The sequence below is a fragment of the Salmo trutta genome, chromosome 27 (genome assembly GCF_901001165.1).
Source record: "Salmo trutta chromosome 27, fSalTru1.1, whole genome shotgun sequence".
Classification (NCBI taxonomy): Eukaryota; Metazoa; Chordata; class Actinopteri; order Salmoniformes; family Salmonidae; genus Salmo; species Salmo trutta.
The window spans coordinates 16,534,496-16,556,064 of NC_042983.1; the positions used below are offsets into that span (position 1 = coordinate 16,534,496).

A 21,569-nucleotide genomic window follows, 5' to 3' on the forward strand; every position below is an offset into this window, starting at 1 on the left:
TCTGGCTTTTTTATGGCGGTTTTGGAGAAGTGGCTTCTTCCTTGCTGAGCGGCCTTTCAGGTTATGTTGATAGGACTCATTTTACTGTGGATATAGATACTTTTGTACCAGTTTCCTCCAGCATCTTCACAAGGTCCTTTGCTGCTGTTCTGGGATTGATTTGCACTTTTCGCACCACAGTACGTTCATCTCTATGAGACAGAACGCGTCTTCTTCCTGAGCGATATGACAACTGCGTGGTCCCATGGTGTTTATACCTGCGTACTATTGTATGTACAGATGAACGTGGTACCTTCAGACGTTTGGAAATTGCTCCCAAGGATGAACCAGACTTGTTGAGGTCCAAAAAAAATTCTGAGGACTTGGCTGATTTCTTTTGCTTTTCCCATGATGTCAAGCAAAGAGGCACTGAGTTTGAAGGTAGGCCTTAAAATACATCCACAGGTACACCTCCAATTGACTCAAATTATGTCAATTAGCCCATCAGAAGCTTCTAAAGCCATGACATTGTTTTCTGGAATTTTCCAAGCTGTTTAAAGGCACAGTCAACTTAGTGTATGTAAACTTCTGACCCACTGGAATTGTGATACAGTGAATTATAAGTGAAATAATCTGTCTGTAAACAATTGTTGGAAAAATTACTTGTCATGCACAAAGTAGATGTCTTAACCGACTTGCCAAAACTATTGTTTGTTAACAAGAAATTTGTGGAGTGGTTGAAAAACGGGTTTTAATGACTCCAACCTAAGTGTATGTCAACTTCCGACTTCAACTGTACATTTGGTTGAGTTTTTTTTTTTTGTCTCGCCTGAGTAGCCTCGTTTCACTGTCCAAAATACAATTAAACCAGCTAGTGTTCAGTGAAATAAAACAATGTCAAATACAGGTAGCCTAGTCCAATAATTAACATCCAATCACATTAACCGTTACTCTCTCGCGAGAAACCATCAGTCTAGTGCAGACATTTAGAAACGCAACATGACAATTTTAAAAATAAGCCACAGGAGTTTTTTGAGCGAGAATATAGGTGACTTTTGAGTAGTAAGACATGTATAAAAGCAACAGATACCATTAATAAGGGGCTGGAAGCGTCTTATATGGTGAGCTACCGAGTGGCTAAGAACAGGCAAGCCCCATACTATTGTGGAGGACACAATTATTCCTGCTGCTGTGGGTCAATGCTGGGGGAAAAGGCCCCAAAAAACTATACAGGCAATACCTCCATCAAACAACACTATTTCACGACGCATCAGTGACATGGCAGTTGATGTTTTGAAACAATTACTGCTGGATGAGTCAACAGACGTGACGGGTCTGGCACAGCTCCTGGTATATGTCCGTTACGTTTATGGTGGATCAATTAAGGAAGACCTCTTCTGCAAACCACTGGAAACCAGGACAACAGGAGAGGATATTTTTTAGGTACTGGACAGCTTTGTGACATCAAATGGACTTTGGTGGTCAAGATGTGTTGGTATCTGTACTGATGGCGCAAAAGCCATGACCGGGAGACGTAGTGCAAGCAGTTGCTTCTGACGCCACTTGGGTACGCTGCAGCATCCACCGAGAGGCTCTTGTTGCCAAGGGAATGCCTGTCAGCTTGAAAGACGTTTTGGACACTACAGTGAAAATGGTTAACTTTAAAGCAAGGCCCCTGAACTCTCGTGTATTTTCTGCACTATGCAATGATATGGGCGGCGCCATGTAACGCTTTTACAACATACAGATGTGCGCTGGTTATCAAGGGGCGAAGTATTGACACGTTTCTTTAAAATTGTGAGACGAGCTTAGTTTTCTTTACTGACCATAATTTTCACTTGTCATCATGCAAGCGGTCTGACGAATTTCTCACACGGCTGGCCTATCTGGGTGATGTTTTTTTTCTCCTGAATGATCTGAATCTAGGATTACAGGAACTCTCCGCAACTATATTCAATGTGCAGGACAAAATTGAGGCTATGATTAAGAAGTTGGAGCTCTTTTCTGTCTGCACTAACAAGGACAACACATGTCTTTCCATCGTTGTATGATTTTGTGTGTGCAAATGAACTCAAGCTTACGGACAATGTCAAATGTGATATAGCAAAGCACCTGAAGTAGCTGGGTACACAGGTACTTACCGGAAACGGACGACACAAACTGGATTTGTTATCCCTTTCATGCCCTGCCTCCAGTCCTCTTACCAATATCTGAACAAGAGAGCCTCATTGAAATTGCAACAAGCGGTTCTGGGAAAATAAAATTGAATCAGAAGCCACTGCCAAATTTCTGGATAGGGCTGCGCTCAGTTTCTTCCCTTGGCAAATTGCGCTGTTAAGACACTGATGACCTTTGCAACCACGTACCTATGTGAGAGTGGATTCTCAGCCCTCGATGGCATGAAAACTAAATAGAGGAACATCAGTGCACTGTTGAATTTATGTATTTTCTGTGTGTGGAAAATTATTTAAGACTGAGACTCTCTCCAATACAACCCAACATTGCGGCGTATGTGCATCCTTTCAAGCACACCCTTCTCATTAACCTGTGGTGAGTTATTCACAATTTCTGATGAACAAATACGATTTTATATGTAAGATGGCTAAATAAAGAGCAACATTATTAATTATTATTCTTTGTCACTTCCCACGGCTGGGTTGTGACAACTCACACTCTTATGTTTAATAAATGTATTGTGTCTGTGTGTGTGGGATTTTTATTTGTGTTGCACCATTGTTCTTACATAATATAACCATATACCATTTTAGTAGCAATTGTCAGTCTGATGGACTGTGCCATCTCCTCCACCTCCACAGTGGATCAGTCCACTCAGACAGGCGCGAATCATACAGGTTTCTTCTACACCTTTATTGAAAACATTTTTGCTACTGCTCGACTGAAATCTGTCGACCAACAGCCTATCAACCAGTCGACTAAATGGGGTCAGCCCTAATTCAGACCCATATAACCATTCAATGTTCATGAAGAGAAGTGATGCCCCGCTGCATCTTATTCTACTATATTATTCAAGCATGTCATTACAATGATGACTATAAGGACAATGGAACTTATATACATTTAATTGTTGAAAGAGATGAAGGAAGCAACAGAGAGAAAGAGGAGGTAGGCTATAATACGCACGTCGCACAACAGTAGAGGAAATATTTATGAAAGGTAGGCCTATATATGCGTCAGCCTACGAATGCTAAAAATGGCACATTTAAAATCACATTCACTAGCCTATAATTGTAACTTTGTAGGCCGCATGTCCTGCACCAGCATCACATGTTCTCCCCCAGCTTCATGATTTGAACGAGGTGCGTAATTCCAGTCCATATCATACAGTACAGTAATGCAGTCCACAGTCAAAGATTAGCCTACTGGAACTTGTTTAACTTATTTATCCAAGAGCGAGCGGCTACATCTATGGGCTTTTATGTTTTTCTGTCCTGCGTAGGCTGTGTGGTAGGCTACGTATTGGATAACGGCACAATCATTTGGGCTTTTTTGGGCTTGGGCTTATAAAATGTCTTTTAATGTATGTCTCATCAGACTTGAATTTTCATGCTGATCGAAGCTGTAATCAAATCCAGACATTTATATGCTTTAGAATGACACTTCCAGTTTTGGTGGGAAATACCTGTTTACCCAGGAGAAAGGTGATTTTATTCTCGGGATGGAACATATGTAAAATACAGGGAAAATATTCAACCCTACTGCAGACACACGCTTGTTTTAACTGTCAGGTTGACATAATTGTTGCCACATGGGATGGCAGCTTTGGCCTTTACATATGCTTTGTTAATTATAAAACACAGCCCCCAGTTGAATTTGTTCAGCCTCATTGTCTTAGCCATGTCTTGGCTTCACCTCAAATCATGTTCAAGTACTGCCAGGTTATTATTTAAATTCCTGAGCTATAGAAACAGGATGAAATATGACATGACAGAGCCTCTGGAACTTTAGTTATTAGTTGAGAAACAGAACTGAGAGAGACAGGGCCTCTAGATCAGAGCAGCCCTCTGATGACTTGGGGGGATGGAACATTGTGCAGCTGGTAAGAGAAAATAAGGGGTTCCAGGAGAGATGAGAGGTGGGGATGGTTATTAGCGGTCACCTCACACTGTGCTGCTCTAGTCTACGCCACAGCTCTGTTCTGTTTCCCCTGACCCCAGCACTCCTCCTCCCAGCCAGCTGTATTCCTACAGGAGGAGGAGTCAGTGGTGGAAAAAGTACCCAATTTTCATACTTGAGTAAAAGTAAAGATGCGTTCAAAGAAAATTACTCTAGTAAAAGTGAGTCACCCAGCAAAATACTACTTGAGTAAAAGTATTTGGTTTTAAGTAAACTTTATTGCTTTATTGTTATTGCTCAAATAACAAACAACAGTAACGGAACCCCCATCAGAAGCTAGCCAGCTAACAAGCTAGTAGTCAGTTAGCCACTGTAAGCGGTCATCACCGTTAACTCGGACATCAGCCAGCCTCAGCCCGGTCAATTCCTGCCAGTCTGCACAGCGCGATATCAACCCAGAGCATAGCTGACTGCTTTTTCTCTACCACATCTCTGGATTCCTACTGCAAGCTCTGAACCTTTACACAGGATCATCGCAGCTAGCTAGCTGCTATCCGAGTGGCTACTCCTGGCTAACGTCTCCAGTTAGCCTGGAGCTAGCCTCGAGCTAGGCCCATCTCCCAGCTAGACGAAGAGTTCCATCGAACAATTCCTGGGCTTCAATACCTCTTTTGCCAATTGGCCTGGACCCTTTACTGCCGACACGGAGCCCCCCCGATCCATCATGACTGGTCTGCCGATGTAACCGTCCGAGGGGGTTTCAACAGGCTCTTCCGTCGCGACGTCTCCCTGAGGCCCATTTGCTAGCCTGCTAGCCCCGGCCTGCTAGCTCTCTGAATCGCCATGTCTCCAGCTCGCCTAGCTACTCACTGGACCCTATGATCACTCGGCTACACATGCCTCTCCCTAATGTCAATATGCCTTGTCTATTGCTGTTTTGGTTAGTGATTATCGTCTTATTTTACTGTAGAACCACCAGCCCTGCTCAATATGCCTTAGCTAGCCCTTTTGTTCCACCCCCCACACATGCGGTGACCTCACCTGGCTTAAATGGTGCCTCTAGAGACACAACCTCTCTCATCGTCACTCAATGCCTAGGTTTACCTCCACTGTACTCGCATCCTACCATACCCTTGTCTGTACATTATGCCTTGAATCTATTCTTCCGCGCCCAGAAATCTGCTCCTTTTACTCTCTGTTCCGAACGCACTAGACCAGTTCTTATAGCCTTTAGCCATACCCTTATCCTACTCCTCCTCTGGTGATGTAGAGGTTAATCCAGGCCCTGCAGCCCCCAGCATCACTCCCATTCCCCAGGCGCTCTCATTTGTTGACTTCTGTAACCGTAAAAGCCTTGGTTTCATGCATGTTAATAACATTAGAAGCCTCCTCCCTAAGCTTGTTTTATTCACTGCTTTAGCACACTCCGCCAACCCGGATGTCCTAGCCGTGTCTGAATCCTGGCTTAGGAAGGCCACCAAAAATCCCGAAATTTCCATCCCTAACTATAACATTTTCCGACAAGAAAGAACTGCCAAAGGGGGCGGAGTTAGCCTGCAGAGTTCTGTCATACTATCCAGGTCTGTGCCCAAACAATTCTAGCTTCTACTTTTAAAAATCCACCTTTCCAGAAACAAGTCTCTCACCGTTGCCGCTTGTTATAGACCCCCTTCAGCCCCCAGCTGTGCCCTGGACACCATATGTGAAATGATTGCCCCCCATCTATCTTCAGAGTTCGTACTGTTAGGTGACCTAACTGGGACATGCTTACCACCCCAGCCGTCCTACAATCTAAGCTAGATGCCCTCAATATCACACAAATTATCAAGGGAACATACCAGATACAACCCTAAATCTGTAACCATGGGCACCCTCTTAGATATCAACCTGACCAACTTGCCCTCTAAATACCTCTGCTGTCTTCAACCAGGATCTCAGCGATCACTGCCTCATTGCCTGCGTGTGTAATGGGTCCGCGATCAAACGACTACCCCATCACTGTCAAACACTCCCTAAAACATTTCAGCGAGCAGGCCTTTCTAATCGACCAGGCCCGGGTATCCTGGAAGGATATTGACCTCATCCCATCAGTAGAGGATACCTGGTTGCTCTTCTAAAGTGCTTTCCTCTTAAATAAGCATGCCCCGTTCAAAGAACAGATATAGCCCTTGGTTCACCCCAGACTTGACTGCCCTTGACCAGCACAAAAACATCCAATGGCGTTCTGCATTAGCATCGAATAGCCCCGCAATATGCAACTTTTCAGGGAAGTCAGGAACCAATATACTCAGTCAGTTAGGAACGCTAAGGCTAGCTTTTTCAAACAGAAATGTGCTTCCTGTAGCACTAATTACAAAACGTTTTGGGACACTGTAAAGTCCATGGAGAATAAGAGCACCTCCTCCCAGCTGCCCACTGCACTGAGGATAGGAAACACTCGCCACCGATAATTCTACGATAATCGATCATTTCAATAAGCATTTTTCTACGGCTGGCCATGCTTACCACCTGGCTACCCCATACCCCGGCCAACATCTCAGCACCCCCTGCAGCAACTTACCTAAGCCCCCCCCACCTCTCCTTCACCCAAATCCAGACAGCTGACATTCTGAAAGAGCTGCAAAATCTGGATCCCTACAAATCAGCCGGGCTAGACAATCTGGACCCTCTCTTTCTAAAATGATCTGCCGAAATTGTTGCAACCTCTATTACTAGCCTATCCAACCTCTCTCTCGTATCGTCTGAAATCCCCAAAGATTGGAACGCTGCCGCGGTCATCCCCCTCTTCAAAGGGGGTGACACTCTAGATCCTAACTGTTATAGATCTATATCCATCCTGCCCTGCCTTTTCTAAAATCTTCGAAAGCCAAGTTAACAGATCACCGACCATTTTGAATCCTACCGTACCTTCTCCACTATACAATCTGGTTTCCAAGCTGGCCATGGGTGCACCTCAGCCACGCTCAAGGTCCTAAACGATATCATAACCGCCATTGATAAAAGACAGTACTGTGCAGCCGTCTTCATCGACCTGGCCAAGGCTTTTGACTCTGTCAATCACTGCATTCTTATCGGCAGACTCCATAACCTTGGCATCTCAAATGATTGCCTCGCCTGGTTCACCAACTACTTCTCTGATAGAGTTCAATGTGTCAAATTGGAGGGCCTGTTGTCCGGGCCTCTGGCAGTCTCTATGGGGCTGCCACAGGGTTCAATTCTTGGGCTGACTCTTTTCTCTGTATATATCAATGATGTCGCTCTTGCTGTTGGTGACCCTCTGATCCACCTCTACGCAGACGACACCACCTCCTTCAATCATGCTGCCAAACATACTCTCGTAAAACTGACTATCCTACCGATCCTTGACTTCGGCGATGTCATTTACAAAATAGCCTCCAACATTCTACTCAGCAAACTGGATGTTGTCTATCACAGTGCCATCCGTTTTGTCACCAAAGCCCCATATACTACCCACCACTGCGACCTGTATGCTCTCGTTGGCTGGCCCTCACTACATATTCGTCTCAGTTCACTGGTCACCATAGCAACACCCACCCATAGCACGCGCTCCAGCAGGTATATTTCACTGGTCATCCCCAAAGCCAACACTTCCTTTGACCGCCTTTCCTTCCAGTTTTCTGCTGCTGATGACTGGAACGAATTGCAAAAATCACTGAAGCTGGAGTCTTCTATCTCCCTCTAACTTTAAGCATCAGTTGTCAGAGCAGCTTACCGATGGCTGTGTACAGGTATAGTCAATCTGTAAATAGCACACCAACTACTTCATCCCCATATTATTGCTTACCCTCTTGCTCTTTTGCACCCCAGTATCTCTACTTGCACATCATCATCTGCACATCTATCACTCCAGTGTTAATGCTAAATTGTAATTATTTCGCCTCTGGCCTATATTTTGCCTACTTTCCTACTCTTCTACATTTGCACACACTGTACATAGATTTTTTTTCTATTGTGTTATTGACTGTACGTTTGTTTAACTCTTGTTTTTGTCGCACTGCTTTGCTTTATCTTGGCCAGGTTGCCGTGGTAAATGAGAACTTGTTCTCAACTGGCCTACCTGGTTAAATAAGGTGAAATAAAAATTTAATTATACTCAAGTAAAATAATATATAATTTTAAATTCCTTATATTTAGCAAACCAAACGGCACAATTGTCTTGTTTTTATTTTATTTGCAGATAGCTAGGGCACTCACTCATAATTTACAGACGAAGCATTCGTGTTTAGTGAGTTGGCCAGATCAGAGGCAGTAGGGATGACCAGCGATGTTCTCTTGATAAGCGTGTGAATTGGACCATTTTCCTGTCCTGCTAAGCATTCAAAAGGTAACGAGTACTTTGGGGGTCAGGGGAAATGTAAAGTAAAATATCAATCGTAAAGTACAGATACCCCCAAAAACTACTTAAGTAGTACTTTAAAGTACTTTACACCACTGCTGACTGTTATTTAGCCAACAGTCACTTTCTCACTTTACCTGATGGAAATGCTGTACTCATCACTGCTTAACTATTTGTTCCATAAAGGCCCAAGACCTGTATGATGGTACTGTAGGCTACAAACACAAATAGTTAAGCAGCAGTGATGTGTTTCTATTAGGCAATGTACTTTTATGATCCAGAAGTTGTGTGAAGGTTAGAGAGAGACGTAGGGAGGCCCAGGTATACAGTGTACCCCCACTGCAGTACAGACAGCCTGGCAGGCAGGCAGGCGCTGCGTCAACAGAGCACCAATATTCCCTCATAAATTATTCAGAGAATTTCTCTTGTCATCCCCTCCACCCCACAGGCTTAACTCAACCTCATTGTCCTCATCACTCTTCTATAGAGCAGTCCGATCGGTACGGTGACCGCTCCACAAAGTTCTTAGAGTATACTGTGTCTGCGTCCCAAATGGCACCCTATCCCCTATATAGTGCCCCTATGGGCCCTGGTCAATGGTATTGCACTATAAAGAGAATAGGGTGCCATTTGGGATGCATTCTATGTTAGGTTTCAATGACGATGTAGTCAAATTGCCTTTTTAGGCATCATCTGGTCTAAGGACAAATAAAATCATTTGTAGCATGGTATCTTTATTCTCTAGTTACCAGAGAAAACAGAAGGGATGGAACTGAGGGAGGAATAAGAGATGTTGCCTTAAACAGGCCTGACAGATCGAGAAAGGGAGGGAGAGAGCATCTCCTTGTGTAGTAGAATATGGAGTGCAGCGTATGCTATCGTGTGTGTCATATCCACAGGACAATAACATCTCTTGTTCAATAACCCCACACATGCCCTGCAGTGTCTATCCTTTCAGACTACTTGAAAACAATGAGTCATTGATTGCCCCTTCATCTCTCCATCCCCCCCTCCCCTCTATGTAATCACTCTAACAGGTGGCTGTGAAGAACAACATTGATGTCTTCTACTTCAGCTGCCAATACCCCATCAGCATGCTGTTTGTGGAAGATGGAAAGATGGGTGAGTGTACCTGAATAGACTACTCAGTGAATCATGGTTTTGCGGTCTCCTTTTCCATAGCTTCAAACCAGGCCGACGCCAGCCCGTGACTATTACGTCAATCTCAGGAAAGCCTTTTTTGTGTGTGTGTGTGTTTTCTGCACATGGAACTATCTAGTCATGCATTTGCTCTCAGATCACACATCTGTGACATTGGATCCAATTTCCCCTGTTGTGTTCCTACTCTGGTTGATTCAGTCTGGGGGAATGTGGTGGTGTTTGTCCCCCTGTGGAGGCTCCAGATGGGGCGAGCAGTAGGAACGCTGCTGGAGGCTGGGAGCTAATGCTCCGGATCCTAAAAGCACAGCAGGACCGGCATTGTTCAGCACAACAACAAACTGTTTACCGTTCATTTGTTTCTTATTTCTGTTCTCATCCTGTCTCCCTCTCATTCTGCGCTCTCCCTCCCTCCTTTCTTTCTTTTTTCCTCTGTTTCTCATTCCTTCCCACCATCTTAACTCTTCTTTGTATCTCCCCAGAGCGACAGGTGTTCCTGGCCACATGGAAAGACATTCCTAACGACAACGAGTCTCAGTTCCAGATCCAAGACTGTCATCTCAACTCAGGTGAGACAGACCGAGACAAAGAAGGGATTGGAGGGATAAAAGGAGAGGAGAAAGGAGGAGAATGTGCACCACCTGCTTTCTGTTGAGACAGCTTGGCATGTAACCTAAAATGTTGCGCTGTGGAAACAGACTGGAGCTCTGACAGTGCTTGTTTCTATCTACAGTGCCTTCAGAAAGTATTCATACCCCTTGACTTATTCCACATTGTGTTACGTTACAGCCTGACTTCAAAACTTTCTCCCCCATCTATTCACAATACCCCATAATGACAAAGTGAAGACATGTTTTAGATATTTTTCCAAATGTATTGAAAATGAACTACAAAAATAGCAAATGTACATAAGTATTCACACCCCTGAGTCAATACATGTTCGAATCATCTTTGACAATGATTACAGCTGTAAGTCTCTTAAGAGCTGTGCACACCTGGATTGTACAATATTTGCCCATTTAAAAAAAAAATAATAATAATACATTCAAGAAATGTCATGTTGGTTGCTGATAATTTCTTGACAGCCATTTTCAAGTCTTGCCATAGATTTTCAAACCAATTTAAGTCTACACTAACTAGGCCACTCAGGAACATTTCAACGTTGTCTAGATAAGCAACTCCAGTGTATTTGGTTTTGTATTTTAGGTTCTTGTTTTGCTAAAAGGTGTATTTGTCTTCGTGTCTGTTGGAAAGCAGACTCAACCAGGTTTTCCTCTAGGATGTTGCCTGTGCTTAGCTCGATTCCGTTTCTTTTATCCTAAAATAAAAACTCCCTAGTACTTGCTGATGACCAGCATACCCATAACATGATGCAGCCACCACCATACTTGAAAATATTAAGTGGTACTCTGATGTGATGTGTTGGATTTTCCCCAAATGCTTTGTGTTCAGGACATGAAGTTAATTTATTTGCCACATTTCTTGCAGTTTTACTTTAGTGCCTTATTGCAAACAGGATGCATGTTTTGGAATATTTTCTTATTCTATACAGGCTTCCTACTTTTCACTATAGTTACTCCACAATACTAACCTAAATGACAATGTTGTTGATCTAGCTTCAGTTTTCTCCTATCACAGCCATTAAACTCCATAACTGTTTTAAAGTCACCATTGCCTCATGGTGAAATCCCTGAGTGCTTTCCTTCCTCTCCGGCAACTGTGTTGAATAACACCTGTATTTTCGTAGTGACTGGGTGTATTGATACACCATCCAAAGTGTAATTAATAACTTCACCATGCTCAAAGGGATATTCAATGTATGCAGATTTATTTTTTACCCATCTACCAATAGGTGCCCTTCATTGCGAGGCATTGGAAAATCTCCCTGGTCCTTGTGGTTGAATCTGTGTTTGAAATTCACTGCTCGACTGAGGGACCTTACAATTATCTGTATGTGTGGGGTGCAGAGATGAGGTAGTCATTCAAAAATATGTTAAACACCATTATTGTACACAGAGTGAGTCCATGCAGCTTATTATGTGACTTGTTTAGCACAGTTTTACTCCTGAATTTATTTAGGCTTTCCATAACAAAGGGGTTGGATATTTAATGACTCAAGACATTTTCGCTTTTCATTTTTAATGAATTTGTAAGAAGTTCTAAACATAATTCCACTTTGACATCGTGTGTGTGTGTGTGTGTGTGTGTGTGTGTGTTGGCCACTGACACATCTCAATTTTAATACACTTTAAATTGAGGCTGTAACCACAAAATGTGTAAAGGTCTAGGGATGTGAATACTTTCTGACAGCACTGTATCTAATGGATATATTTAGTTAATTTATGGCCTGCTGGCCTTATTTACATGTGATAATCTGGTTTTACACAACCATGAAAACCGCTATGTCTAAGCTAAATAACTAATGACGGCTCATAGTATATTACCCCGACTAGATAAAAAGGAAATTCTAAGGTGAGAATGTATGATTGAGCCGTTACCGTAGCGTGACAGTGAAACAGACACGCACCGTGGGCAAGTTAATTAAGGAGTATATCTTTGCCATGCAGGTAGTTTGAAACAGTCACCGTTACTGAAAATATAGTTACCATTTTGAATTCAAGGGCTTAGGCTATGGCAGTGTTTCGTCAGTGCTCTCTGCAGACGAGTAAAGTCACAGCCCATGAAAAGAGAATTGTGTTTCAGAAAGACAGAGTGAATTCTGAGAGAAATAGAGCTAGGACAGTTTCTAGAGTATGAACTGAGAAAGGACCCAGACTTTAGTCTACTACCTGCCTTCCCAGAGCCGATGATTAATGACCGCAGCCTGGTTTTCATTATGGTCCTGATTGCAATGCAGTCCCCAAGCCCCTTCCCATTAAAGCTGAACAGTAGTATGGCTGAAGGTCCAGGTTCAGCTCTCTACATGGTGCCATCATATTGCACTGGTCTGATCCCCTCAGGTACAGTTGACAGCTTGTAACACAAGCCTACCGAACACTCCGAGGCTAATTATCATCACTTGTAGAACACTGTTTCCACATCATCTGCAGATGGAGATGAACCGTTGTTTGCCTGGGAGTTTTAAAATGTTAACGGGGTATTTCAAGTTTGAGAAGAAGTGACCATTGTGATTTAAGGGCTATTCTCTTGTCCCCCTAAACAGATGCAGCCAGCAACAAGCTGCAGGGCAGTAACATCTTCACCATAGCCAAGCGCACGGTGGAGGGCCAGGATATGCTTTACATGTCCATCAAACTGTCCAACGGCATCTGGGTGCTGGCTGAGCTGAAGGTGCAGGCTGGAAACCCCAACTACACGGTGAGTTCAGGGACAAGGAGGGACGGATAACAACATTACTAATGGAAAGAGAAATCTACGAAAGAGAGGAGTGGGCAGTGTTATAGTTTACCAAGCTACTAAAGCTACCCTTAAGAATAGTATAGTTTACTTAACTACTTTCTCAAAGTAACGGCACAGCCAGAAGAGGACTGGCCACCCCTCATAGCCTGGTTCCTCTCTAGGTTTCTTCCTAGGTTCTGGCCTTTCTAGAGTTTTTCCTAGCCACCGTGCTTCTATACCTACATTGCTTGCTGTTTGGGGTTTTAGGCAGGGTTTCTGTACAGCACTTTGAGATATCAGCTGATGTAAGAAGGGCTTTATAAATAAATTTGATTGATTGAGGTTAACTACACCACCATTCAAAAGTTTGTGGTTGCTTAGAAATCTCCTTGTTTTCCATGAAAACATACACTACCGGTCAAAGGTTTTAGAGCACCTACTCATTCAAGGGTTTTTCTTTATTTTTTACTGTTTTCTACATTGTAGAATAATAGTGAAGACATCAAAACTATGAAATAACATGCATGGAATCATTGTGTAACCAAAAAAGTGTTAAACAAATCAAAATATATTTCATATTTGAGATTCTTCCAATAGCCACCCTTTGTCTTGATCACAACTTTGCACACTCTTGACATTCTCTCAACCAGCTTTGTAGTCACCTGGAATGCATTTCAATTAACAGGTGTGTCTTGTTAATTTGTGGAATTTCTTTCCTTAATGCGTTTGAGCCAATCAGTTGTGTTGTGACAAGGTTGTAGGGGTGGGTATACAGAAGATAGCCCTATTTGGTGGTAGACCAAGTCCACATTATGGCACGAACAGCTCAAATAAGCAAAGAGAAATGACAGTCCATCATTACTTTAAGACATGAAGGTCAGTCAATCCGGAAAACCATCAAGCGCTATGATGAAACTGGCTCTCATGAGGACCGCCACAGGAATGGAAGAGCCAGAGTTACCTCTGCTGCAGAGGACAAGTTCAGTAGAGTTACCAGCCTCAGAAATTGCAGCCTAAATAATTGCTTCAGAGTTCAAGCAACAGACATATCTCAACATCAACTGTTCAGAGGAGACTGTGGGAATTAGGCCTTCATGGTCGAGTTGCTGCAAAGAAACCACTACTAAAGGACACCCAATAAGAAGAAGAGAATTGCTTGGGCCAAGAAACACACGCAATGGACATTAGACCGGTGGAAATTTGTCCTTTGGTCTGGAGTCCAAATTGGAGATTTTTGGTTCCAACCGCCGTGTCTTTGTGAGACATGGTGTAGGTGAACGGACAATCTCCACATATGTATTTCCCACCGTAAAGCATGGAGGAGGAGGTGTTATGGTGCGGGGTGCTTTGCTGGTGACACTGTCTGTGATTTATTTAGAATTCAAGGCACACTTAACCAGAATGGTTACCACAGCATTCTGCAGCGATACGCCATCCCATCTCTGTGTGCTTTCGGGACCTTTAACAGAATGTGTCTGGCAGAACGGGTGTTGTATGTGGAGGATGAGGGCTGCAGTAGATATCTCAGATAGGGGGGAGTGAGGCCTAAGAGGGTTTTATAAATAAGCATCAACCAGTGGGTCTTGCGACGGGTATACAGTGAAAGAAGCGCTACTACGATAGAGGAAACCAAGTCTAGATTTAACTTTAGCCTGCAGCTTTGATATGTGCTGAGAGAAGGGCAGTGTACCATCTAGCCATACTCCCAAGTACTTGTATGAGGTGACTACCTCAAGCTCTAAACCCTGATAGGTAGTAATCACACTGTTTGGGAGAGGTGCATTCTTCTTACCAAACCACATGACCTTTGTTTTGGAGGTGTTCAGAACAAGGTTAAGGGTAGAGAAAGCTTGTTGGACACTAAGAAAGTTTTGTTGTAGAGCATTTAACACAAACTCCGGGGAGGGGGCAGCTGAGTATAAGACTATCATCTGCATATAAATGGATGAGAGAGCTTCCTACAGCCTGAGCTATGTTGTTGATGTAAATTGAGAAGAGTGTGGGGCCTAGGATTGATCTTTAGGGTACTCCCTTGGTGACAGGCAGTGGCTGAGACAGCAGATTTTCTGACTTTATACACTGCACTCTTTGAGAGAGGTAGTTAGCAAACCAGGCCAAAGACCCCTCAGAGACACCAATACTTCTTAGCCGGCCCACAAGAATGAAATGGTCTACCGTATCAAAAGCTTTGCCTAAGTCAATAAAAATAGCTGCACAACATTGCTTAGAATGTGTTATTTTGCCCATCTTAATATTTAATTTTTATTGGCCAGTCTGGGTTATGGCTTTTTCTTTGCAACTCTTCCTAGAAGGCCAGCATCCCCGAGTCGCCTCTTCACTATTGACGTTGAGACTGGTGTTTTGCGGGTACTATTTAATGAAGCTGCCAGTTGAGGACTTGTGAGGCGTCTGTTTCTCAAACTAGACACTAATGTACTTGTCCTCTTGCTCAGTTGTGCACCTGGGCCTCCCACTCTTTCTATTCTGGTTAGAGACAGTTTGCGCTGTTCTGTGAAGGGAGTAGTTCACAGCGTAGTACGATATCTCCAGTTTCTTGGCAATTTCTCTCATGGAATAGCCTTCATTTCCCAGAATAAGAATAGACTGATGGGTTTCAGAAGGAAGGTCTTTGTTTCTGGCCATTTTGAGTCTGTAATCGAACCCACAAAAGCTGATGCTCCAGATACTTAACTAGTCTAAAGGCCAGTTTTATTGCTTCTTTAACCAGGACAACAGTTTTCAGCTGTGCTAACATAATTGATAAAGGGTTTTTCTAATGATCAATTAGCCATTGATAATGATAAACCTGGATTAGCTAACACAACGTGCCATTGGAACACAGGAGTGATGGTTGCTGATAATGGGCCTCTGTACGCCTATGTAGATATTCCATTAAAAATCATCTTTGTAGCCGTTTCCAGCTACGGTTGGTCATTTACAACATTAACAATGTCTACCCTATATTTCTGATCAATTTGATGTTATTTTAATGGACAAAAATGTGCTTTTCTTTCAAAGGAAATTCTAAGTGACCCCAAACATTTGAACGGTAGTGTACATGATAATTTATCATATCTTAATCTGAAATGTCAGACTACAAATTGCAAGAACAGATCACTCAGGAGTCAGATGTTAGTTTGTGTGTAAATGACACATTCTGTTATGTTTCAAGTGAGAATCAGGCAGGTCTGATGCCAAACAAGAAAGGAATTCTTTCATACATCACCATTTTCTTTTTGTCTGTGCAAATAAAGTAGTGTGTAGTTCTAGTAGTTAGCTACACCGCTACATGGCAGAAAAGTAATGAACTACTGAAAACACAACCTAGATTAGAATTTAGTTCAACTACTACCAAGCTGCTGCAAAATGGACGTATTTACATTTGAGTAATTTAGCAGAGGCTTCTATCCAGAGCATACATTTTCCTACTTTTCCATACTGGTCTCCCATGGGGCATATATGTAGTTCACTACTCCTGAACACTGGGAGTGAATAAGAATAACTTCAATGAATGGGAAAAAGGTAGAGTGGAATGCAAGATGCGGGAACATGTGAGTTGAACTTGAGTTAAGGGGGTTAAGACATGAACTAATGAGAAGGCTGAAGTGTGATGAGGAGATGATGATTGACAGCAGAGTGACAGGGGCACGTATGAGTGTGTTTCTGGTTGGTGATTCATCATCATTACCATCTCTGTTCTTCATTACGTCTCTATGCTAGGTCTATTTCTCCTGAGGAGTCTCTTTCTGTGTGTATGTTTCTGCGGTGATGCTTGTGTGTGTCAGTATACCGTTGTCTGCTCACTGGTTTTAATAGCTGTAGCCCAGATTATTGTGCCTGACTAGTCCATAACAGTGACCTTGATGTGACCCCTCAGTCTCATGTTTTTATTCATGAGGAGAAAGCATTTACTGTCCTTTTTGTTTCCCCCAGTCCAGATGACTCCATTTATGTCATTCAATCTGTCTTAGTGTCTCTGTTTCAAATGTAGCCTTTTAAATTGAAATCCTCCACCATTCATTATTGGGGATTCGGCTTGACTCATCCGTCAGTGGTTTAAGCCTCTGGATTTGGCTATTTTGGTATTTTATTTTCATTCAGGAGATACAAGGCTTTACAGTCAGACATGAAATGACTCAAGTGAGGTGTTTGATCAATCCCTGACTGTTTGTCTTGATCTGTTATCATTTTTGTTGTGCGTTTTTGATTTAGTCTGCTTTGGTTTTTCTGTCTCTGATGGTGATTGGTTTAGTTGATTTCGTGTCACACTCAGCCTGAACTATCTGGATTCACCCTCTTTCTGTCAGTTGCCTTCTTCCTTCCGTCTGTCTGTCTGTGTCTTTCCTCTGGTCTGTCGGTCCGCTGGCCTGGGGCCCATAAGACTCTCTTCCTCCCTACAGATGGTCACCATCAGAAGCTCTGTATCCAACACCAAAGATGCTACATCTGCCTGTATGCAGCATGCATGCTGTCTCTCCTCCATGTGCTGCTGCATGGATCTGATGCACTCTCCGTGCGACGTGTGAATATCAACCTGACGCACCCTTGTGTTGAGCGGCTATTTTTAGCCTGTGAAAATAACACTTTTTGGATTTGACTCAGCCTGTGGGAAGATTCCACACCTTCCTTTAGAAAGGCAGTAAAGCTAAGAGCTATGCCAGGGATCATTATGGTGATGATGACCCTAACTCTATACTAACTTGGTCTACTCTAACCTAATGTTGCTCAGCCCAAGGTTCCTCCAGCACCCTAACTAATTGGTCCCAGTTGTCCCCTGATACCCAGGTACCCAGCTCTACCTTTTGAAGTGGAGCGGAAGACCCTCGCCTCCTGTCCCCATGGCAATGGCATGACCAATTGCAGTGGTGTGGGAGAATGCTGAATGCTGCTCTGGCACAGCCACCATCATGACCGTGCCATCTTTCATCGCTCCTTTCTTCTCCCTCCTCTCTCTGGTCCCCTTATATGGTGCAGCAATCTGAGCATCTTTACGTTTTCCTACGTCTCCTGCACACCTCCAACTGTTCCCCATCCACTACCCACCTGTCATGTTTCTACCAATCCCTATTCTCCAACACTGATTCTCATATTGACTCAGTAGCATATATAAAGCCTTAAGCAAAATGCCCACCATGTAACCTTGCTGATCAGAGCTTTTCTACAAACTGTCTTAATATGCTGATCCAAACACCTGCCAGCATAGCCTTGTTTAGAGAGATTCTGACTAATCACACCAGCAGCGCTATGCATTAGTGCAGAGCCAGTCCCGGAGGGGGGGTCTAGAGCAGAGCTGTGGAATGTACCAACACAGTGCTGGGGGAACTGCCATTGCCTATGGTGCATCAGTGTGATCACCTGTCATATTGGTCAGAGAAGGACCAGGTCCGAGCCCCTGTCTGATGGGACTTCAAATGCCTCTGGACAGTTTTAATGATGACTGTTAATAGAACTGGTAAGCACGAGCCAACCGGAACTCTCTAGATCACCACACAATCCCTGGCACCTCAAACACACAGCTGCAGTAGTACTGCATCAAACACATGACTACAGTACTGCCAGCATGTGCTCCCTTTCAAAACACTGCGCTGGGAATATTAGTTTTCCTGTGTGAGCTCTGATGAAAAGGAAACCGCCTCCCACAGCCGTATTAGATCCTGCAGCAACAGACTCACTAAACATCACAAGCCGAAGGGGTGAGAGAAAAGAGGGGTAGGGGGGGTTGAGAGGGAATGAGGGACAGTTATTTATTTTTCTTCTCTTTTTCCGCTCCAAGCTGATAAGATGTAATAAAAGGCAGCATTTATAATGCTAATGAATTCTCCCCTGCAAATAAAATGAAATGCCTCTGCTAAAATCGGGGGAGTAAGTTATTCACCCTTTTTTCTCCTCTTCACACATGAGTAGGTGAAGCTGCTGAAATAATTACAGCGCTTGTTAAACAGACAGTGCTTAAACTCCAGCCATTACAGTTGCAAGGGACTAGCTGACTAGACTAGCATATCAAAAGGAGCTTTTCTTGAAGGTATGAAAGAGTGGCCAGGCGCGTTAGCCTTTATCCTGTCTATACAGCTTTCATCATCCCTGAAACGGCTCTCGCTGTTAAAAGGATGTTCGGTCGCGTAATCACCAGGGAAAAGTGTGATTCTGTTTTATTTCACTCGACTATAGTTCGTCTCTCAAAGCACTTGACTCCTGAGCAAGACGAGGGCAGCAGTTGCTCCACCAGGAGGATGATGATGATGAGGATTAGCTGTTTTTGTTGGTTTTGTTATTAGATACAAAATGTATATTGTTGACTGTGTGCCTAGCTTTTCTGTCTTTCTAAAAGAAAATGGATCGTTTCTACCTGTTTGTTCTCTGGCATGTCAAAGTGTTTGCTTTGGATGAATATCTGAACTAGTCGTATTGACTAGAGGTCCTCTCAACCCCTGGCTAACAGAAACACTGGCATGTCCTTGTCCAGCCAGACCATGTGGTAACTGTCTCTTCTCTCCTCAGATCTCTCTGAAGTGCAGAGCCCCAGAGGTTTCCCAGTGTGTGTTCCAGTGCTACGAGGCAGTGCTGAAGAACTGAACCCCTGACAGGGCTGAAGTAGGGGGGAATCCTGAGGCATGGGGACTGGCCCTGACTGGAGGGAGCTCCTGGACCCCCAACCCCCCCGCCCCGACCCTCTCCTCCTCCTCCTCCTGACCTACAGGCTTCTGAAAGGCCCTTTTCTTTGTAGAATCTCCAACCCTGCTGGCTGTGTGCCCTCCCTGGGGACCCTGGTTTCTGTTTGTTCTCTCTGTCACCCAAGCATTTATCCTCCTCCACTCTACAAGTCCTTATCTGATTCAAACTATGTCCATTTTTAAAACTGCTGAGGTCTCTGGCCCACATGATCCCAAAGCTTTCTATAGACCCATTTGTTTCACTCAGGTCAATAGTTGGGACTGGCCTTTGACTTCACCTTCACCTGTAGTTGTATATGGGTGGGTGTTTCCCATAACCCACCCAGTCTAGTATTTTCAATGAGACATCACCACCCAGTCAGATCTCCCCTTATATGATGGCTTAACCCCAGTTCAACCCCTGCTGCTCTGATCCAGTCCACCCTCCTCCAATGAGCCTCTAGTCTGAGGGACACCTGGGAGATGTGTTCAGACCGTGCTGTTAGAGGCTGTGATGCGATTCTTGCTCGTTGTGACTGTTTCTCCGTATCTCCCCCCGATGCCTCTCATGATTATCTCGCCTCGCATCTCTGCAAATTAGTACCTATATTTAGTGTGTGTGTAATTAGCAGTTCAATCTCCACTGTCAGCATACCTCAGTGCTTCACATTAAAATGTGACAGTACAGACTGTTTTTCCACATCTTGGCGCTGTGAAACACCTGCTGGGTTGCTTTTCTGTCACCTCACAACTTCCTCTCAATGTCTCCACACACATGCTCTCTCAGGCACGTTCCTCCTTTTAGTTTTAAAGGGAATTTCATGTCCCAGCTAGTAAAAGACACTAAATGGTCCACGTGTGTTTAGTTTGTTGTTGGCTCATGCCGTTGGTGTGCCCACTGGGGTTGGCTTTTTTTGTTGTTGTACTGAACCTCTGCTATCGCTTGTACAGAACCTCTGCTGTTTCTCGCTCTCTCACTATCGTGTGTGTGTGCATGTATTTGTGTGTTGGGGTGCCTGTGTGCTATTTGTTATTTCCGAGGGTTGGAGCAATGTATAATCATCACTACTATATACAATACCTGTCTCTCCTCATTCCATGATCTATTCCTGGCTTTGTTTGTAGTGTAATTAGATGTTTAACTCTGGGCAGGCTAGCGAGGGCCACGGAGGTTTGGGGATGTTCCTGCTTTGTGCTCTGTCAATCAGTGTTCTATGGGCTCTGCCACTTTGTTGCCTTCTCCCTTCTTAGCTGGTCATGTACCTCTGCCACCTGTCATAAAGTGGCTTCAAACCACCTGTATGTTCTGTACTTTACCTGTATAGGAAACTAACTGTATAGGTAGCACACATCATGAAGTCTTTTGTATGAAGAAAATCAGAACAACTCAACTTCACCATTTCTTGTTTTTACCTAGTATCTCTTTGGGGAAATAATTGGATATTTAAACTTTTGAGTAATTGAATCAGAACCCTCTGGACAAGCTCCAAAGAGGGAACTCACTATTTTACTGCATGGAGATTAGTGGATTTACATCTGTGTCTGTCTGTCTCTGTGTCTGTCTGTGTCTGTCTGTGTCTCTGTGTCTGTCTGTCTGTCTCTCTGTGTGTGTGTGTGTGTGTGTGTGTGTGTGTGTGTGTGTGTGTGTGTGTGTGTGTGTGTGTGTGTCAAAAAGCTGACGTGTGTGTGTGAGAGAGATAAGCTGTAAAATAGTTGAGAAATCAATGTTTTTTTTGATTGACTGTACATCATTTGAAACAGAACTATTAAAAATCAGATATATTCACAAATGCTTCAATTGCGATCTTTTCTGAATTCACTTGAGTCATCCATCAAGAGTGGTATACCACATTGTTAAATAACCGTTATGTAGGATGTATTATATTGTAAGAGTAAGGACTAAGCTGATCACAACAGTGGTTACTTTTACACTATGATGAGCAACTCTCCACATTTTGCCACCTATGCAGACAGTGCTTGGACTGGCAGTACAGGACAGATTTAAGTCTTAA

At 43.6% G+C, this 21,569-nt stretch overlaps 1 protein-coding gene across 4 annotated transcripts in view; it reads left to right on the forward strand.

Annotated features, from left to right (window-relative positions):
- The window catches only part of LOC115164445 (AP-1 complex subunit beta-1), a 53,722-nt gene extending 32,375 nt beyond the window's left edge, over window positions 1-21,347 (forward strand). For all 4 annotated transcript variants that reach the window (XM_029716923.1, XM_029716921.1, XM_029716922.1 and 1 more), the window contains 4 exons: window positions 9,448-9,532; window positions 10,051-10,137; window positions 12,732-12,886; window positions 19,406-21,347. In XM_029716923.1, the coding sequence (XP_029572783.1) occupies window positions 9,448-9,532; window positions 10,051-10,137; window positions 12,732-12,886; window positions 19,406-19,480 (402 nt within the window). In that variant the 3' untranslated portion in view covers window positions 19,481-21,347. The remainder of the gene's footprint in view (window positions 1-9,447; window positions 9,533-10,050; window positions 10,138-12,731; window positions 12,887-19,405) is intronic.
- The last annotated feature ends 222 nt before the right edge of the window (window positions 21,348-21,569 follow it).